We start from the raw sequence: 20,315 nt of genomic DNA on the forward strand, positions 1-20,315 counted from the left end.
TTGGAAGGAAGGAATATTTATGTTACAGCCATACACTATTACCATTTATTTCATAGAAAGACCAACAAAATTTTTAGGCATCTATAGGAAGAAAGCAATAATAAACCATAATGAATCTGAGCTACAGTACTGAGTCACCACTGACTTCAAAATAATAGAACCAAATCTTCTCATCAAAATAATTTCTATATTTTTCCAATATTCGTTTAAAATAATTATTAACTGCATTCCAAATATTGCTTATATGTAACATATGATATAAAAATAATACCCATGCCCAGCTTCATAAGCAGAACATTAATACGACCTTTGAGATCCCCTGTAAACTACCCTCCTCTCTTGCCAAAATAGCTACTCTCCCAATTTTGTATTTATCTTCCCATGCTTTTCTCAAGCATTAACTTTTCATTTAATCTATCTCACCTATTTGCTCACTAAAGAATAAATATATGATTCACGCTCATACTCTAAGCAGGGAAACAGAAATGTAAGCTAATCATTTTAGTTACCCACTGAAGGAATATAAGTGGTTAAATGGGCACACCAAAGGAAGCTTCTAATTCTTTGTGGAAAAATCAGGAAAGGTTTCCCCAAGAAAGTCTGAACTGAGTTTTAAGAATAAGTAGGTGTTTACTAAGTAAGAGCTAGGTGCATGGGAGGAGGAGCCCTCTATTAATTTCAAACAGAAAAAAACATCATTGCCACGGGACCATCAGGTGAGAAAGTTGAATTCCAGCAACTAAAGCTGTGGCTGGCACAGAAAGTCAGGAGATGAGGCAAGAAAGGTAAACGGGGACCAAATCATGATGAGAAATTTGAAATTTATAATCTAAGCTAAAGGAACTAAGGTTGATAAATTGCCTTATCATTATGATTATTGTTGTTGTTGTTGTTGTTGTTCACACTTTCCTGTACCTATGCCCGTTGATAGTGCCCCTCACCATATAGTGACTCTAGCCTTGGCCATATGACTTCCTGTAGCCTATGGGACAATAACAAATTTAGTGGAGTACTCACGTCTACCTTTCGTCCTTGAAGCCCTGCCCCTCACATGAGAACAAGCCCAGCTCGCCAACAGGAAGGTGAGCGACTATGTAGAACAGAGTCAAGTAGTCCCCGCTTGAAGATATCCTAGATTAGCTGACAGCCAGTTGACTTTGGGACACATGAATAAGTCCAGCCAAAACCAAAAGAATCATGCAGCCAATCTGTAGACTCGTCAACAAAATAAACAACTACTGCTATACGCCACTGAGGTTTGGTGGATGTTTGGAATAGACGGAATGTAAGAGATAAGTGAAACAGGGACTGAAGCTAACCATAGGGTTTAAGCAAGTGTCATATGGCCAAATATGCTTTTTAATGAATGGAAAATAGACAGCAGATTAACAGTGGAGGCAAAAGTTTAAGAAAGAAACCATCGTGTTGGAATTAGTGCCAAAAAGAGTAGAACAGAAAAGACATCTGAAATGCAGTATTGGGTGCTAGAACTGTTGGAACTTATGCACTAATTAGACATATTCAATGAAGAAGGAGGCTTTCAGGATGAATCCTAGACTTACTGCAAGAATAATTACAGATGCAATCAACTTAGATTTAAAATAGTTTAAAAGAAATGTTAGGAATTTTTTTAGATCTCTCTTTATTTTTGTTGAAGATACAATCACTTCAGAAAATGGTACTTTAATACTGAAAGACAAAGGCCATCTTTACATATTTTCACAGGGATAACAAATAGAAATCAGAATTTAAGATATCTTTGAAAAGATAAAAACTACCCAAATGGAACACACTGAATAAGCAGAATCCAATTTCCTAGAATTAAAGACAGAGCACTGATCTTTCTGAAATGGCCATTCTAGATTAAAAGCAGTGGGTTTTGAATTAGGTCTTTTCCCTCACTTTTCATTTTCAGCTCCCATCGTTTTGTTAAAAGTTTATTTTTCACCTTGTAATCTGAAACAGCTTAGATGGAGGGTACAATAAAAAATTCTATAAAGATTTGGAAAAAATAACAATGAATTAACATTTGCTTTATACTAGTGTGTAATTATGCACTTACATAATTCAAAGCCATAAATCCAAGCCATCTAATTCACTAAGGAAATGCTTTATGTATATATGTATCAACAGACACACACATGAATACAATTTTAGTCTAAAATATATATCATTTGTGAAAACTGATACATAGTCAAATAGTGAGGGACCAAAATAGTGAAAAGGTAAGGACATCAAAAGCATATTTTTCCAGAGGAAATCAAAATAAGATGAATGCTCAGAGTAAGAGTAGAGGTGACAGGAACATGAGAAAAAAGGTCATTACACAGTTACATTTCCAGACTAAAGTAGTTAAAAACTACCATTATATTTGATACCCATTTCTATTTATCTTTATGAAATAGATTTGTTCATGTACCAGTAGTTGAAGAACCAGGTATAGAAGCTCGAATGCAAGAATACTTAAACCAAACTTGTTTACCACAAATTCTTCTGCTACTACTGTGGATATAGAAAAGAATATAAATCATCCAGAAAAAGAAGGGTACACCCACACCCCTATCGTAATACAGATGGATGAAAAGTCTGACAACTTGCCTCTTTCTCAGTGTCTCTAGAGATACATGTCCACTGGTTCTCCTTCACACTGTACGCCCAGAAGTCAGCAAGATCTTGTGTTCCATCCCAGCCACCAAACAAATAAACGGTCTCTATGAAAATTAGAAAAATATGTATAAAAAAACCCTTAAGGATAAAATTAAAATACAGGCACCCAGACATAGCCATTGTTTTTAAGATCACATAAGAAAGCACATCTAAATAAACTTAAAAATGAAATTTGTCAATGGGTAACATTTCAAAATATATACTAGGTTAGCATCTCCTAAACATGGGTATATGGAAAGGCTGCTGCAGGACCACTATTTTGAGAGATTTATAAAAATACAAATAACTAAGAGACATTCCCCAAGATTCTTTCACAGGTCTTCAGTGGATAAGAAGAGTGTGTATTTTTGCAAGTACCCAGAGTGAATCTGATGTGCTGCCAGTTTAGGAGTTTCTGTGCTGGGCCAAAAAAGTTTACACTTAGCAGCTTCTTAGCAATACAGCAGCTTCAGATTGTTTAAAAAAGAAAGAAAGAAAGAAAGAAATCCAAAAGGAATATATGGTCTAAAATAGAACATAAAGACATCTAGCTATTTCTGAAAAAAAAACTTCACATTAAAACTGTTTTCCCTCTATTGCAATATCAAAAACAATGGTTAAAACTAGCTCCTACTTAAAGCTAGACACCATAAGAATAAGGTGATGTACAGCCTTGGCATTCCCATGGAAACTGGAGAAATCTTTTCCAAATATACTAGAGTAGGCTTAACTCCTCAGAAGTCAACCTTTAAGTCATTCTAGGTATCTTGAAAATTTGGTTTCTTCTAAATCTGAAATGTCTATTATATCTATGGACTGCTTCACTGCAACAAAGCTCATTTCTTGCCCCATGAATAGTGACAATCTTTATACGTAACACTGTTATGATCCACCTCCTTCTTTATAATAGTGCCTTTCCTTTCTTCATATATTTCCCCCCATTTAAATGTCTTATGTCTATTGGTTACACAAGCCCAGCAATTATTTTTTAAAAGTCACGACATTTTTTCTTTCCTTTCCTTTTTTTTTTTTTAAGACTTTATTTATTTGAGAGAGAGAGAGAGAAAGAGCACAAGTGGGGGGGGGGGAAGGAGCAGAAGGAGAGGGAGAAGCAGACTCCCCGCTGAGCAGGGGGCCCGATGTGGGGCTTGATCCCAGGACCCTAAGATCATGACCTGAGCTTAGGTCAGATGCTTAACCAACTGAGCCAAGCAGGTACCCCTCTTTCTTTCTTTCTTTTTTTTTTTTAAGTAAACTCTATGCCCAACATGGGGCTTGAAGTCATGACTGCAAGACCAAGAATCACATGCTCTACCGACTGAGTCAGCCAGGTACCCCTTTTTTTAAAAAAGTTAAATAAAACATACAGAAACATTGTAAAGCTATCTACTCCCTAATCGGCATGACCTAGGCCTATTTATGTGGAGACGTCATTTAAGTTAGGCCCCACCATGAACAGTTACAATTCAAAGTGCACTTAGAAATACTGTAATATCATTAAGGAAAACTCTTGCCATTCACAGAGTTGGACTGTCTTCTAAGAGATTTTTGTCATATTTTCATATAATTTCAAATTCTAAGTGAATTTTCTAAGTGAAATGTCCTATTCTATGCCCCAGAAGCTACGGAAATCCAAACACTGCTTCTGGGTAAGAACATACCATTGGAACAGGATTGAATTCTAGTGCTAACTGGGTAATCAAATCAAATACGGGCCACATAACCTCCCTGGGTCTTAGTTTTCACTTACAAAACTCTCAGTGTTGTGGTGTAGTTTTTTAGATATAAGTTACATGAAAACATTCTGAGGCTATCAAGCACAAACAGCAGTCCCACCTTTAAAACATGCACAAAAATAAAATATACTCTATAGTTACTAAGTGCCACAGATGCAATAAAAACAACATTACTGTATCCAATTCCATGACTAACTCAGTACCCAGAACTTTCCGGCTTTGTACAAATGTGAAATAATGGCAATTATTTGAAGCTGTTAAAAAACCATCATATCTCAGAACTATAAAACAATCCACTATCATTAGTTAAGTAACATTCTGTTTCCCAAATGGCATGCAGTAATACCAGATACTTCAAGTTTTACAGGAAAAAAAAATTAAAGAATTTTCATCTGGCTTAAAAATTATTTGCCAAGGCCTCACTGTAAAGGCAATTAACCCCGTTAAATTCTAAAGCCAGGAGAGGGAGTGGGTATATAACTAAAATAGCAATAGCAATTGACCTTTTGTTTTATAGTGTTTCTGGGTACCCTCTGGATAAGGTTACCCTGGTTCATTAACTTTAATAACCCTTCCTCTTGGGCTCTGGGTTCTCAATGTTCTTTCTGAAAAGCAGGTCTCTTTGTACGCATAAATTCTCACAGCAAAGAAAACCCACATTTCCACAACAGCCTCATTGATAGCTGAGCAAAATAAAATCTGGCAGAGAGCAAGCATCCCAATGGAATTAATCCAAGATGTCATTCTTGTCTGTGAATGCTTTGTAGTCCCAGTTGAAGTTTAATAGTAAAATTGAATGAATCGGATGGAAACAGGACCTTTTGACATACCTGAATAAAATGCATGACAAAATTTTAGTTAAATCATCTAATCATTTAAGTTAAATCAGAGATGAAATATTATTTAGAAATAAACACGAGCAAAAGTATTATTTAATGTATAAAGGATATCAAAGACTTTCAAAGATTACAGAAATAACTAGAGAGAACTGTAGTAAGAAGTAAGGAAACAGAAAAAAGAAAACATTATTTGCAACAGGGTCCATTCTCATGCTTATCGGTTACGTAACAATTCACGTACATCCCTGGGCAGTACAGTCCTCTTCAAGAAGCAGTCCTTTCTCTATATTTTTTTCTTAAAGGCACATAGACTATTGTGGCTATCCATTTCTCCTGGCACTCAGAGGAATGTTCAGTCAATGTTTTCCCAGGGCTAGTCTGAATTGACAAGGTATTTTACAGAAAAGAAAGAAGACAGTCCCTATCCTCAAGATACTTACAATCTAATCAAGAATATAATGCAAGTACATAAATCACCATAATTCAGGGCAGACTAAATGCCCTAAGAAAGGTAAAAAGCACCATCTGAGTTCAAAAGAGGGAAGAGTACACCTGAGGGGACACAAGAAAGGTATCTGACCTATACATCAGAAGGTGGCTCTGGAGTAACCTGGATGGTTCAGTCGGTCAAGCGTCAGACTCTTCATTTTGGCTCCTGTCATGACCTCAGGGTCATCAGATGGAGTCTTGTGTAGGGCTCTGTGCTCACCAGGGAGTCTGCCTGAGATTCTCTCCCTTTCCCTCTGCCCCTCCCCCACTCACATGTATGCTCTTTCTCTCTCTCTAAATAAATCAATCTTAAAAAAAAAAAAAAAGAAGGTGGCTCTGCTGGCAGAACAGGAGACAGAGAGGAGAACATTTCAAGCACAGTAAAAAGTATAACAAAGGCACAGAGACAGAAAAACACATGAGAAGTGTTTTATTTAAAAAAGAAATTTTTAAAAAATTTTATTTACTTGAGAGTGAACGTGAGTTAGAAAGAGAGCGCAGGAGTAGAGGGGCAGAGAGAGAGGGAGAACACAGGCTTCTCGCTGAGCAGGGAGCCTGACGTGGGGCTTGATCCCAGGACCCTGGAATCACGACCTGAGCGGAAGGCAGACGCTTAACCAACGGAGCCACCCAAGCGTCCCACTTGAGAAATGTTTTAAAACACATGGACTCTAAAGTCAGGCAAATCTTGATAGAACTGCAGTTCTACCACCACAGCTGTGTAACCACCACTGGGTTCCTTAACCACTGGTTTCCTCACGTCCAAAATGGCACATCACAGCACCTCATAAAGCTACTGTGAGAAATTATATAATGCATGCAAAGTGGCTAAAACTGTGTGATGAATAAATGCACTGTTCAATTTAAAAGAACGTAAAAAGACAGGTAGTAGTCAGATCATGGAACGGGTTAAATGGCAATATAAAGGCTCTGAACTCAACTCCACTAGACCATGGAGTAGCTTCAAACGATACAAACAGAGATGTAACAAGGCCAGCTCTGAGCTTGCAGCATTATAGGAGAAGCAAATATAGAGGGATTGGAAATAAAGTGACCAGTAACAGCTTATGTTCAAAATGTCAAAACAATTTCATTCTGAGACAAAAGGAATCAATCATCAATTAGTCAGTTAATCTGCCAATTCTGAGGCCACAAAAACTAAAACTCAACCATATTATTTAGCATAAGTCTTTTTGGTACCAGCACTAAATAAACCCTACAGCTACTTACAACCAGCAATACTAATATACACAACTTAAATATACTAAGAATAAGGTAGAAATAGTAACACATCAGTGTCTTTATACCATTCAGCACAAAGAAGCAGGCTTTTTATTTTCTGAGCCCAACTGCAAAATCTCTCCTACTCTGATCCTTAGGGGTAAATCAGACTGTGCTGACTGAATAATTCTCCACAAGATGGCACACTATTTTCATAATTAAATCCGTGTTTCCACTTTGAAACCGTACAGAATACCAATACTATACACTCACACAGCATGGGCCCAACATTAAACAAAACTTACGTATCAAAAAGAAGAGGTAGGAGAAGAGTTAACAGGATAGTGAAGAGGGTTAACTTAATTCTTAGTTTAATACAGACACCTTGAGAAAAACAAATGAAATGGAAAAAAAGTTTTAAGAAACACAAATTCATATTCAAGATAAAAATGAAACCCTGTCAGGACATTTAATCCAAGAGTTTAACCCTTCTGAAAATGCAGTTAGTAAGACCTTAAACAGACATGAAAATTTTGAAGAGAGGAATGAATTCGAAGGAGAAATCTATTCTACATGTTCTTTAACCTTACCTTCTTTAGCCATTCCCCTGAACTCTGAACTTAGCCCATTATCAACTGGATTCGCCTGCCTCCCTTTTCAAGCACAACTACATTCTTACATAAAGCTGTGATTACAAATCTAGAGACCGATCCTTTGGTTGAATTCAATATATATTTTCTGTACATATATTTCAATATACTTTATATTCTTAATTAAGGTTATATTTCCAGAATTCCTTCCTGATAACTATATGAAAGAAAAAAGATTCATGTCATAGGTAGCTTAAAGAAATACATCCAAAAGCACATGTTTGTAATTAACAACTAAAACCCATATTCACCTATTTCCTTCAAAAGTTTTTTAAAGGAATTTAAGGAAAACCTATATAGGGCACTGTGGGAAAAAAAAGAAAGGAAGGAAGGAAGAAAGAAGCAAGCAAGCAAGCACTTTCATATAATTCGTACAGAACAGTGAAAGGTTCAGATTTCCATAGAAGGGCTCTACCAAGTGACAAGCAACACCCCTTTAATTTCTTTTGTAGATACCAATACTGGGATTTTGCCTGAGTCTTACTACCTATTCTGAGAGAGGAAAAAAGGCTGGCACTATAGGTTCTCAAAATTCAATGAGGGTTACCCACCAAAGAACTTCTTGGTACAATGAACATTTAAATTTTCATCTGAACAGACTTCCACACTGAAACAGAATAAACATACCTTTTCTCTCTTTGTATTTGCCTTATTTTACCCAAAGTTGAAGAACTGAAGTGGAGAGGTGCCAAGTATAGGGATCATAGTCAATAAAATTGACATACATATTCAGTAGGACAAAATACTACAATTCTTCTCTACCATGGTATAAATGATAGAATTCACTTAGGATGGCAGAAAGCTCTGAAATTAAATAGTAAAATGTATGCCATCAGGTACTTTTCTAAATTGTTACTCTACCCTTAGAGCTGTAGCAAAATGAAAAGAACTATAGAGTGAAAAAAAAAAATAAGGCACCATTATATTTTTAAGAAAACAAAATTCATGAAACACTGGGAAGCAATAATTGTTTTGAAATACAAGCCACTTTAAAGATGAAATGAACTTTATGAAGTTTTATACTAGTAAAGATTTTATTAACTTTTTGAGTTAAGAGTCCCTTTGATGATCTGAATTCATGGATTCTCTTCCTAGAAAAATGTACATACAAACAAAATTTTGTATATAACTTCACCAGATTAAGAGCCCTTGCTCCGGAAATCCTTAAAATGAATACTTAAAATAATGACTGGGTCTCTCTACTATGCTTCACTACTCTGGCATCAACTTTATAAAGATAAAACTTCTGGGTTCTTGAAACTCTACTTGGGGAAAGTCATTCTTTACTACTAACTCTACCTAATCCTTATCAGCAAAATTCTTAATTTTTTTTTCTAAAAATCTTATATTTATGGTTTCCCTTCCTCTCTAAAATATCAGTCAGGACAACACAGATAAAAGATAAAGCAAATATACTGAAATAACACTGGTTAATTAAAATGTGGGATTATGGGTGAGTTATTTTTTTCCATCAAGACTGCTTTTCAAGTTGTTTTAAATTATTTTTCAAAAGTTTTAAAATTGTTTTAAAATATTTCCACTGTGAGATTCTGTCAAAAACAAAAACCAAAGATTAAAAAGGTCTTTAGACTTACATAAAATTCTCTCATCAAAACCAATCAGTATATACAGTATAGTAATGTTGCACATAAAAATACATATTATATAAATAATATATACATTATATATAAAATATATTATACTCTTCCAATAACATACTATTCCCATTTTTATCATCATTATAACTCATTCATGATCAAATAAAAAGTCAGTGGTAAAGTCAGGATTCAAACCCAGGTATGTCTAATACCCCCTTCTCACAAACTGAACCCTCAACCATTATATTTAGTTGCTATGTCAGTAAGACTGGACTAGAAAAAGTTCTTGGAAAGATTTACAATAATTATAATCTCTTTGAAGATGATTAAGATCAACCTCGTGGTAGCAGTTATAAGAGGGCTCTGGTACACAAATGATACAGTATATGAAAATACCTTGATAACTGATGCTATTAATAGTTTTATAATAGAAATAGAAGGATTTCTAAAGAACAAATCCAAAGATATCCCAAACTCTGCTCTGTACCCAAATTAAATTCAGAAAGCATTAAATGTTGCCTGAAAGAATGTAAAGCTCTACATAACATTTAATTTTTCTACCTTGATCCCAAGGTAATGATTAACTACAGCCTTAAAGAAGTATAGTCTATATACTAGAAAAGAATAAGCAGAATCATCAAAAAATTTAAATATATTAGAATATAACCAACAACATGGGGTGCCTGGGTGGCTTAGTCAGTTTAAGCGTCTGCCTTCAGCTTAGGTCATGATCTCAGGGTCCTGAGATCAAGCCCCATGTTGGGCTCCCTACTCAGAGGTAAGTCTGCTTCTCCGTCTCCCTCTGCCCCTCCCCCTGCTTGTGCTGTCTCTCTCTCCTCTCAAATAAATAAATAAATAAATAACGCATATGTATATTTATTGGACTCTCAGAAGAAAGGATTCCTAAGACTCTATAGTTGAATCAAACCTGTATCTGTGGGAGGGAAAGGATTTGGGGAGACAGACCAACATTAGGGGAGCAAGTTCAAATGCCCTGAAATGAACCTCTTCCATACAGAAACTAGTAATACTCCTAAATCAGCTCACAGGTTACTATACAAATTTAGCAGTTAATTTTAAAAGAGATATCATAACTTCTTGTTACATTAATGTCTAGGAGATTATTATCTACATTGTGATCATTTTTATCCTTACTTTATGATATGAGTCAACAAAATTATTCCTGAGGCCCTATGAATCAGCATAACACAGTAACAGAACGGAAAAAGTAAAATATTACTTGAATGGATATTGGCACTCCCTGAAGTAAAGTATTCTAAAACCAAATAATAAAGTAAAATTATACTGAATTCTTGGTATTTGCTTTTCCAGATGGTAACTTAAAACCTACTATAATTTTAGAATTAACCTCTGAATACAATGGTATCTAAGCTATCCCAGGCTGTAGAAACCTAAGGGAAATTTTTGGTAGCAACTTATACAATAAAGTCTAAAAGGCAGAAAAGAATAGCTAAAACAAATTATTTATAGGTTTGTGAACAGTGTTAAGCAATTAGTGGATCTATTAACACTTAAGCTACTTAATTTGATATTCTCTCTCTCAAAAAAAATATCTTCATTCTCTTGCAATAATTCCCATATTATGGCATTAAAATATAAGTGCACTGAAAATCCAGAAATACTCCACAGTTTACTACAACAATCAAACACATATAAAACCACACACACTCACAGACAGAAATGGCTGCACATTTCTTTTAGGTTACCTAATTTCAACTGTGCAGCAGCCTCCCTTCTCTCATGTGTTACTTCCTCATTTATTTAACATAATAGCTAATGTCTATTTTATTTGTCTAATTGGTTATTACGGCTGATAACATTTCACCTCTGCAATGAATGGAAGAAGTATCTTTGTGCTTATTTTAGAATGTATAATTTTTAAAAGAATTTGCTTTCCACTGCAAATACTCCTCACCTGTTTGAACATCAATAACCATCTGATGGCCCCCTCTCATTCCTGGTCGGTTATCTTCTCCATCACCTGAAGGAGAAACAAATATGTTCTTTAAAAAGAATAACACAGGGGCGCCTGGGTGGCACAGCGGTTGGGCGTCTGCCTTCGGTTCAGGGCATGATCCCGGCGTTCTGGGATCGAGCCCCACATCAGGCTCCTCCGCTATGAGCCTGCTTCTTCCTCTCCCACTCCCCCTGCTTGTGTTCCCTCTCTCGCTGGCTGTCTCTATCTCTGTCAAATAAATAAATAAAATCTTAAAAAAAAAAAAAAAGAATAACAGAATAACTGGAAATCCAAAGTAACTGCATTCGTAAGTCTGCAATGAACAGTAAAATTAACACACATTTATTCTTTCAAGTTAAGAACAAGTAAAAGACTCAAAAGAAATAATATAACTATGTTTATAATAAATACCCTGCTCTTTTTTCCAATGCTTTCAGACTATTAATGCAACAGGGAACTATTTTCAATGTATTTATGACCAGTGCCATAAATCAGCAAGGACGCAGGATATTCCACAAAAACATAAGACAAAAAACTCTGAACTACTGGCATGAAAAAGTGAAGGTGGAAAGCAGCTACAGAATTAGATCTCAGGTCTCTATTCCAAGCATACCTAATTAGTATAAGGAGCAGTTTTAAAGTTCATACAACTAAGCCACTGAAAACCAACATGTCACCAAGTTTTGTATTAATTTATATTACCACCTAACGTACCAACTATTTTGAGTACTGACTGAAAAGTAAAAGATTTACTTCCTTTTGATTCCTATTTCCATCGTGGAGCTTAACAGGCAGTTTGAAATACAATCAGGGAAACTTTTAAACTTCTGTAGAACTATTGTTCAACTTGTATTGAATCTTACTTTATACTAAATCTTAATATAAACAAAGATATAACTTCATTTCAAAGGTTCAGTAGGTTACAGGATTCTAATGTCTGTCTTGATATGAACCAGAAAACCTAAGGTTTCTTTATTACTCCTCTATTAACTGAAATATATTACTTTAGCTAATAATTTTCCATGTTTCAGCTTTCTCCTATATAAAACAGGGACCATCCAAACTTTTACTAATTTCACCAGGGTACTATGAAAAAATACTGAAATGTTAGTTCTTATATAGAGAAAATAATCATGCCAAACTGAAGCATTCATCCCATTACTACTGTATTCAAGGACTTCTCATTCAGAAGTTCTCCGCAAATTCTTTCTCCTTTCCAATACAGTTATGTTAAGATTTTGTGGCTCGTTATCACTGATGTTTTATCTTTTTCTTCCTTCTTCCCCTCAGTCAGTATTGCCACTTTGAAGAACAGAATAAGACACTAAAATAGATTTATTGCCAATATGTTTGCATTTTATATATTTAACCCATCAGTTTTCAAATACTCAATTACAATCTGTCTGCTACAACATGGGTCTCTCTGACAAAAATTACCTCAAAAATGACTGATAAAGCAAGAGAAATGATGTCTGAATAACAGAAATTATGGACGTTCGTAAGCAATTTTCTCCAGTATATTAATGTTTAACACTATCAGGGGAGAGCTTTCTCCCAATTGAAGAGAATTGCTTAGCAATTTATGAAGACTGTCAGAAAAAAGCTGAACATCCACAGAACTGCCTTCTTTTAATGCAAGTAATTGCACTAAACAGTTGCTATACTTTCCACTATATTAATCATCTGGCAAAGCAGTGAGTCAAGATCAAGTGAAGAAATGGATTAATGGAGAAGACCATGCTCTAGATCAGATTTTAAGTTTTGATAAATACCCTCTAAGGTCGACAAGTCAAAGAAGGAAGCATGAGTCCCAGCACTGAAGGCTCCAAACTCACTGTGAGGCTCAATATAAATGCCTATAAACAGTTAACTGTACCAGTATTTATTTTTATTCGGGTTACGACACTAGTTCTCATTTGTATCTGCTTAAAAAGTTCCATAGATTTAGAATGATATGCCCCATTTCTACTTTTCTTATAAGCCCTGTTCGCTTTAGTGAGCAATTCTGCAAAACTGAGGGTTTATCAGGAACACATTTGGCATTACAACACTAAGCCTGTAATTTTACAGCATCTCTATAAAAGCAGTTTATGAGGGTATTCTGTGTAAAAACTGCCCAATCTTCTGTTTTAGTGGTAAAACAAAAAGGTTTAAAAGGAAAGTTCAATGTAGTAAGCTAACTCCACCATCTAGTTAAGGAACCTATGTCTTATGTTAAACACTTGCATTTCTCACACAAAGTACTCTAAAACTTGAGCTACCCTGGAAAAAATGAAACTGAGACATTAAAGCAAAACCACTCACAACCTAGAAAATAAGGCTTACCTTTGGTGCTTTTGGGAATGATTTGACTCCATCTTGGCTTATATTCCTGTTGACTGATGTACTGATTGAACAAACCATCTGCAAATACCAAAGAATGAGAGAGAATTATTTATACCTTAACTGACTTACACTTTTTATTATAGCAAAAAAGAAAAAAAGCCTACATTAAGGGGAATTATTAACATGTCACTAATACCCTAATAATAGCACATTTTCAGAAACTGTGTCACTTCAGTTTTCACTCTATCTCAAATATAAATAGTAAAATATTAGTTGATACAACCATGTAAACAACTTGTTTTAGTGGCAGCTCATACTAAATTTACTATGTTTTCCCCATTTTTGTCACGACGAATACAAGAAAACTAGAGTAGAAGATGAGTGCCTCAACAACTTTGGTCTAGGCCCTTACAACCTCAGGAAAAACAAAACTAACTGTTTAAAGTGAAAATTCCATTTTTACATGATTTTCTTTGAGTATAAAACCACAGAGATAAAAGTACCGGTGCAAGTATAGTTACATATTCACCAAATACTTATGAAATGTTAAAATTCATTCTGTCTTAGTTAAGACAAAGATGACTTAATTAAAAAAATAACTTTATGAACTAGGCATTATCATCTCCATTTTACAGATGGGGAGATGTGTGTTTAGAGATACTAAGGAACTTAACCAAAATCATGCAGCTCTTAAGTGGTAGGCAGGGACTCGTGTTTCACTCTGCTTTACTTCTGAACTTATTTCATCAATAAATTCGTAACTTACTTCTTTTTTTTTTTTTTTTAAAGATTTTATTTATTTATTCGACAGAGATAGAGACAGCCAGCGAGAGAGGGAACACAAGCAGGGGGAGTGGGAGAGGAAGAAGCAGGCTCATAGCGGAGGAGCCTGATGTGGGGCTCGATCCCACAACGCCGGAATCACGCCCTGAGCCGAAGGCAGACGCTTAACCGCTGTGCCACCCAGGTGCCCCTCGTAACTTACTTCTTATGAGGAGTTGTTACACTGGCTGCCATAGTGGTTACAGAGATTGAGCTCCCCATATATATTTATTTCATCCCAAATAATTATCAAGCCCTAATCCCATGCTCCTCAACAAACATTCATTTAAGAATGGTGTAGACCCCAATTCTGGCTAATGCATCCAATGTTTCCTTTGCTTCTAAATAAACACACCAAGAAGACAAATCTACTTTTATTCTTCTGGAAATTTTCCTGTCTGTATGCAATGTACAGCCAATCTGCACAGGTATGAGAATGAAGTCGATTCAATAATGACAAAGCAGAGACAGGAAAAGAAACTGCATCACTGAACTGACCAACCATGAAATCTACCTCTGGACTTGCTATGTCATATAACAACATATACTTACTTTTTAAACAAGGGTTTTCTATTACATGAATCAATACAGATTATAACTTACAAAGACAACTTTAGTATAAATTCTATCATTTGACTCCGATCTCAATCTGAAAAAAGGTTTTCCCTTTTGCTTCATTTAGTCCCTAACGTAAATACTTTTCTGAAGAATTTATAAATAAAACTGTCCGTTCTCCATGACTTACACATTTGCCACAGACTGTGTAATATACAGAGATCTCCCTAATTTCTTTCTTTTCTGGGTAATTATGCAGCTCAACTGAACCACACCCTTTAGCTTACAAGTCTTTTCAGATGATTTTAACTGAAAACTTCCATCCCATATACTCCTCTAGTTGCTCTTTTTCTTTGCTTTTAGGACTTCATAATTTTTGCAAAAAGAAAGTTCTAATATTCGTCTTTCCTTTGAAAGTTAGCACTCAGACATTAGCATTTATATTTTAATTGTTACAGTAAGGGGAAAAAGTAGATTCAAGACTTATTTTAGTGAGAGTGTTTCTATCAAAATCTACTCCCCCGTGGGCTTTTCTGATAATTCTTACCCATCCAGCCTACTCTGACCAATACTCTCCCGCTACACGAACTGGAAAACTTTTTTTCAGATAAAATTAACAGGGGCTCCTGTTAATGATGCTAGTAAAATATGAATCATAAATTTTGAATTCTATAGACACAAATCATAGTAAGTGAATTTTACTCAGTTTTGAGAAAGACACATAAAAGTTAATCCTTTTAAAAAAGCTTAAAGAGAAGACATAATTATTTGATAAAGACAATGATTTTAAAATATATGCATTAATTCTACATAACGGCTAACTGAAGAGAAAGAAAAAAGTAAAAGACAGGAATATGCAGGGATGAGTAGAAAACTAAGAAAGACAAGGAAACTACACACATGAAAAATACAAAGCAAAAATAGAGAAAATTAGAAAAGTCATAAATTCCATATTTTTTTAACAGTAACCAATTGCCATACTACCTACATCTCTTACACTAATTGTAATTAGTTATACAACTTTGATAAGTAAGTTCCTTATCTATAAAACTCGTGTTTAAGAGCAGGATAGGGCCAGAGGTTCCTTCCAAATTCTGGCACACTAAGATTCCACCACTGTTATAACGAATATATTTACTGGAACTATGTGTGTCTGGCCGATTTTACCTTATGCTCATCTTAGGAAAGTCTTCATCTCCTCTTTCTCCTTAAGCCTTATAGCACTACTTGGAACGAGAACTCATAATCCACTGGGGAAAATTCTTTTAAGAGTGATCACATCAACAGTTCTACTCAAATGAAGGACCCCATCCCTGATTTTTCAAGTCCTTCTGAACACTGCAAGTAAAATTAAATTCTCTAATTGTTTCTTCAACCAATCCTTCTACCCCCACTCTTAACTAACCTAAAAAGCTTACAAATACTCTACCCATCAAGACCTTCATGTTGTTTTTCTTTTATCAAACACAACTGTCCTACAAAAATATTGTCAGTAATTTTCAAAGTAAAAAGAACAAACTCCCCAACATTATATAATTTCCATAAAATAATCTGTAAATACACACACAGACACACGGGTGGAAAAAAGTAAAACACTGTCATGCATCAAAAAGCTAAGTGATTTTCTTTGGTTTCCAGGATTAGGATGATTTTTTTATTGGGGGTTTTTTCTTTGTATTTCACTGTTTTCCCAATTTTTCTGCATTGAGTACTACAATTACCAGAAGCCACAAAACAACTAATATATGGAATTATTTTCTAAACCTCAAAAGAACTTTGTAACATAGTTATTGTAACATATTGTGACATAAGCCATTTTCATAGCCTTTATTACCCCTGGGAAATGTCTATTCTTCACAGATCACTAGACACATCTACATTTCTACAATCAGTGCTTTATACAGTAACATTAGTTGTTTTTAACAAGGACAAAGAGAGACGAAAATGTCCAAAGTTTATTTACAGTCAGGCTTGCAGAGGATATTACTCACAAAATTTAAAATATTAACTTCTCCAAATTTAAAATACTAGAAATTATGATGGTCTTATTCTAGGTAGATAAAATTAATCTTCTCCTGAATAATGGACAGTTAATAGCACAATATCAGATATGTTCAGTATATAATAAAAGCTTAGAAAAGAAAAAAAAAGGCAGGAAATAGGGGGACTTTCCTAGTCACACGGTAGACATTTCCTCTGTGTCATCTTAATGTTAGTAAGTATCTAACATTAAAACAAACTGCGCATAAAACTTCTACTTTCAGGGGCGCCTGGGTGGCTCAGTCCTTAAGCGTCTGCCTTTGGCTCAGGGCGTGATTCCGGAGTTCTGGGATCGAGCCCCATGTCGGGCTCTTCCACTGGGAGCCTGCTTCTTCCTCTCCCACTCCCCCTGCTTGTGTTCCCTCTCTCACTGGCTGTCTCTCTCTGTCAAATAAATAAATAAAATCTTTATAAAAAAAAAACCACACAAAAAAAAACAAGAAAAAACTTCTACTTCCAAGAAAGCATATTTCTAGTATACAATGACACCCTAACAAGGCACACTATTTTGCACAGAGTAGTCAAGCAAACATTTGAAAAAAAAATTATTTGAGGAACTTTTAAATTTGTCTCCCTCTCTCCCTAATGAATTCTTTTTGTCTTCACTATTCTAAAAGACAACAATTCTCTCTGATGTCTCCTACTCTTCTATTGTGGAGACTCTTATGAAACACGAAGAAAATTATTTAGATACAGCATTATCAAATCTGGAAATAACTTTCCAAAAAAGATCTTACAAAAAAAGAAAAACAAAACAAAACTGACTTTTACTGAGTATCAACTGTGAGCAAGACACCACAAAGGTTAAACTAATTTAGTCCTTAAACCTATACTATAATGATTATTAATTAATGCAAAGGTTAAAAAATTAAGGGTCAAAGAAGTTAAATAACACGCCTAAGGACTCCCAACAAAAAGGTATAAAAAGCTCAAAGTCCAAAATATTTTCGACCCTCCAGACTAACAATAAAGATAGATACATATATATAATGGACTAACACACATATAATAGATTAGTTTTTTTATTACAATCTAACATAAAACACTGTAACAGACATGGCAAAATTTACCCATTCAACAATACATGAAAATAATCAAGACTTTGGAAAAGAAAACTTGCCATTCCAGATCATTCTACTACATATTAAACAAATCCGGTATTAAAAGAATAAAAAGAAAAAAAGTTGAAAAAAATTATTTATGATTTAAAGGAAACAGTGTAATCTCTCTCTTAAATGAAGACCTACTCCTACTGTGGCTAAAGTTTATGTTTCATTTCTTCTCTGGAATGCTGGTTTGCCACTACCCTAGATTACTTACTTACTGAAGCATTCCTGTTGGCTGGAAGTGGTTCCTTATAAGCACTGGCTTGTTTGGGAAGCTAGCTGTTCTATCAAAAAACAAAATAAAAACCAAACCAAACCAAACACCTCTTCTTTGAAAGATATCATGGCTTAACATAAGACAAAAGCTAGAAATCTATAAATTCCAGCCCTCTCACATCCCTCTCACTCCCAACTATCCAAGCTCTATTATTAGCTTCTTGACATTGATTCATGTTATAATATTAAATCATCTAACCACTCCAAACAAAAAATATTATAACGACTTAAAAATATGTATTTGCATTTTACAGAGAAACATGATAAATTAAAGACAACTCTCATTTAATCTATTCTAATATGCACTACTGCCTCTTGCCAGGGAAACTGGGTTATCAATAAATAGTCCAGATGGATCTGGAGTAGGTTACATGGAATAGCTATATAATAACTTTCAATGAAACAGTAACTTTCAATGAAATGACATGCTTTAAGAATCTTCTTTTATGTCTTCAAAAAGAAAATAATGCAAATGCTCATTAAGGCTTTGATGAACAGTAATACTACAGTAATACTACATGCCACAGAAACTTTACTTTTTAAAAAGATTGTATTTATTTTATTTTAGAGAAAGAGAGAGAGAGAGAGTGTGAGTGGCAGAGGGAGAAGGAGAGATTCTCAAGCAGACTCTGTGCTGAGTGTGGAACCTGACACAGGGCTTGATCCCATGACCCTGAGATCATGACCTGAGCTGAAATCAAGAGTCAGCCACTGAACCAACTGAGCCACCCAGGTGCCCTGAAACTTTATTTTTTAACAGAAAAAGTTTAATTTCTAGAACTCAAATAGTCATAAGCTTGAAATCCCTTGAAATAATCAATTAAAATGCTGCAAAGATTAAAGCAGGGTAAAGATTTTTTTCAAAATGCATTGCTTTCAGTACCTTGTTTTAATTTAAAAGAATTCCCTTTTAAGATCTAAAAATAAATGAAAAGCTGACACCTCTGCATCCCAAACACTTTCACCACGCTCCCTATATTTCTAATTCTTGAAAGATCTTGCTAATAATAAGCCTTTTGTTTTGGTATTCCTAGATATTTTATATGATTCAGCAAAAAAAATGTAGTCTCTCTATTGAAATAATGACATTCTTATCTACAAAAATATGACAACACCCATTCTACTCTTTAGAAAGTCTCAAAAACAAATTAAAAAGTGAGGCATTTAAACATTCCTATGAACTACCTAAGTTTAAAAATTACTTCTATGTTTTAAGAGGAAGTCAGGCAGTTGCTAGTATTTCTATTTCTGACAAACATCTAAAGCAGGAAATCAGAAGGGTCTGATAAAAGTAAAACTATGCAAAAGAAATGAAAATGTCATTTAGGAGAAAGCATGCTAAGACAGAGTTGCTAACAATTTTCAAACTATTTAAAGTCTCCAGGTCCAACACCGTCTCATTTTTTCCCTCTATGATTAAGACTGTAATAAACACATTTCATACAGTTCTAACTAGGCACAAGCTGTTCTTGTCTCCAATAGTTAATACCCTCTTAAAAAGTACATGACAAAAAATGAAACCTAGGAAGTTTTTACCAAGCGGAAAAAAGAAAATGTTCAAACCTCATCTAAGATTTAAAGGGGGAAAAAAAGAGAGCATATATAATAGTACTGAAACCTATACCCCAAGTTCTTTCAAACTCATTTCTCATCAAAACAGAGATAACAGGGGTACCTGGGTGGCTCAGGTGGTTAAGTGTCCAACTCCTGATTTTGGCTCCAGTTGTGATCTCAGGGTAGTGAGACAGAGCACCCCCCCAGGCTAGGTGTGGAGCCTGCTTAAGATTCTCTCTCTCCCTCTGCCCCCCTGCTCGCATGCATGAGCACTCTCTCTCTCTCTTTAAGGAAGAAGGAGTACGTGGTAGAAGGGGAGGAGGAAGGGAGGAGGAGGGCAGCAGGAGGAGAAGAAGAAATCCTAAAGGATATATGCTTAAGGCAGAAGAAAAATGATCCTAGATACAAGATCGGGGCACCTGGGTGGCTCAGTCAGTTAAGTATCTGCCTTCAGCTCAGGTCACGATCTCACGGTCCTGA

At 35.1% G+C, this 20,315-nt stretch overlaps 1 protein-coding gene across 7 annotated transcripts in view; it reads right to left on the bottom strand.

Annotated features, from left to right (window-relative positions):
* MKLN1 (muskelin 1) overlaps positions 1–20,315 on the bottom strand; it is a 334,164-nt gene that overhangs the window by 66,102 nt on the left and 247,747 nt on the right. For all 7 annotated transcript variants that reach the window (XM_040643986.1, XM_040643985.1, XM_040643988.1 and 4 more), the window contains 3 exons: positions 13,483–13,560; positions 11,116–11,181; positions 2,599–2,711 (listed from right to left, as the gene is read on the bottom strand). In XM_040643986.1, coding sequence (XP_040499920.1) covers positions 2,599–2,711; positions 11,116–11,181; positions 13,483–13,560 — 257 coding nt within the window. The remainder of the gene's footprint in view (positions 1–2,598; positions 2,712–11,115; positions 11,182–13,482; positions 13,561–20,315) is intronic.

This window comes from Ursus maritimus, unplaced genomic scaffold, assembly GCF_017311325.1.
Source record: "Ursus maritimus isolate PB19 unplaced genomic scaffold, ASM1731132v1 scaffold_3, whole genome shotgun sequence".
Taxonomy (NCBI): domain Eukaryota; kingdom Metazoa; phylum Chordata; class Mammalia; order Carnivora; family Ursidae; genus Ursus; species Ursus maritimus.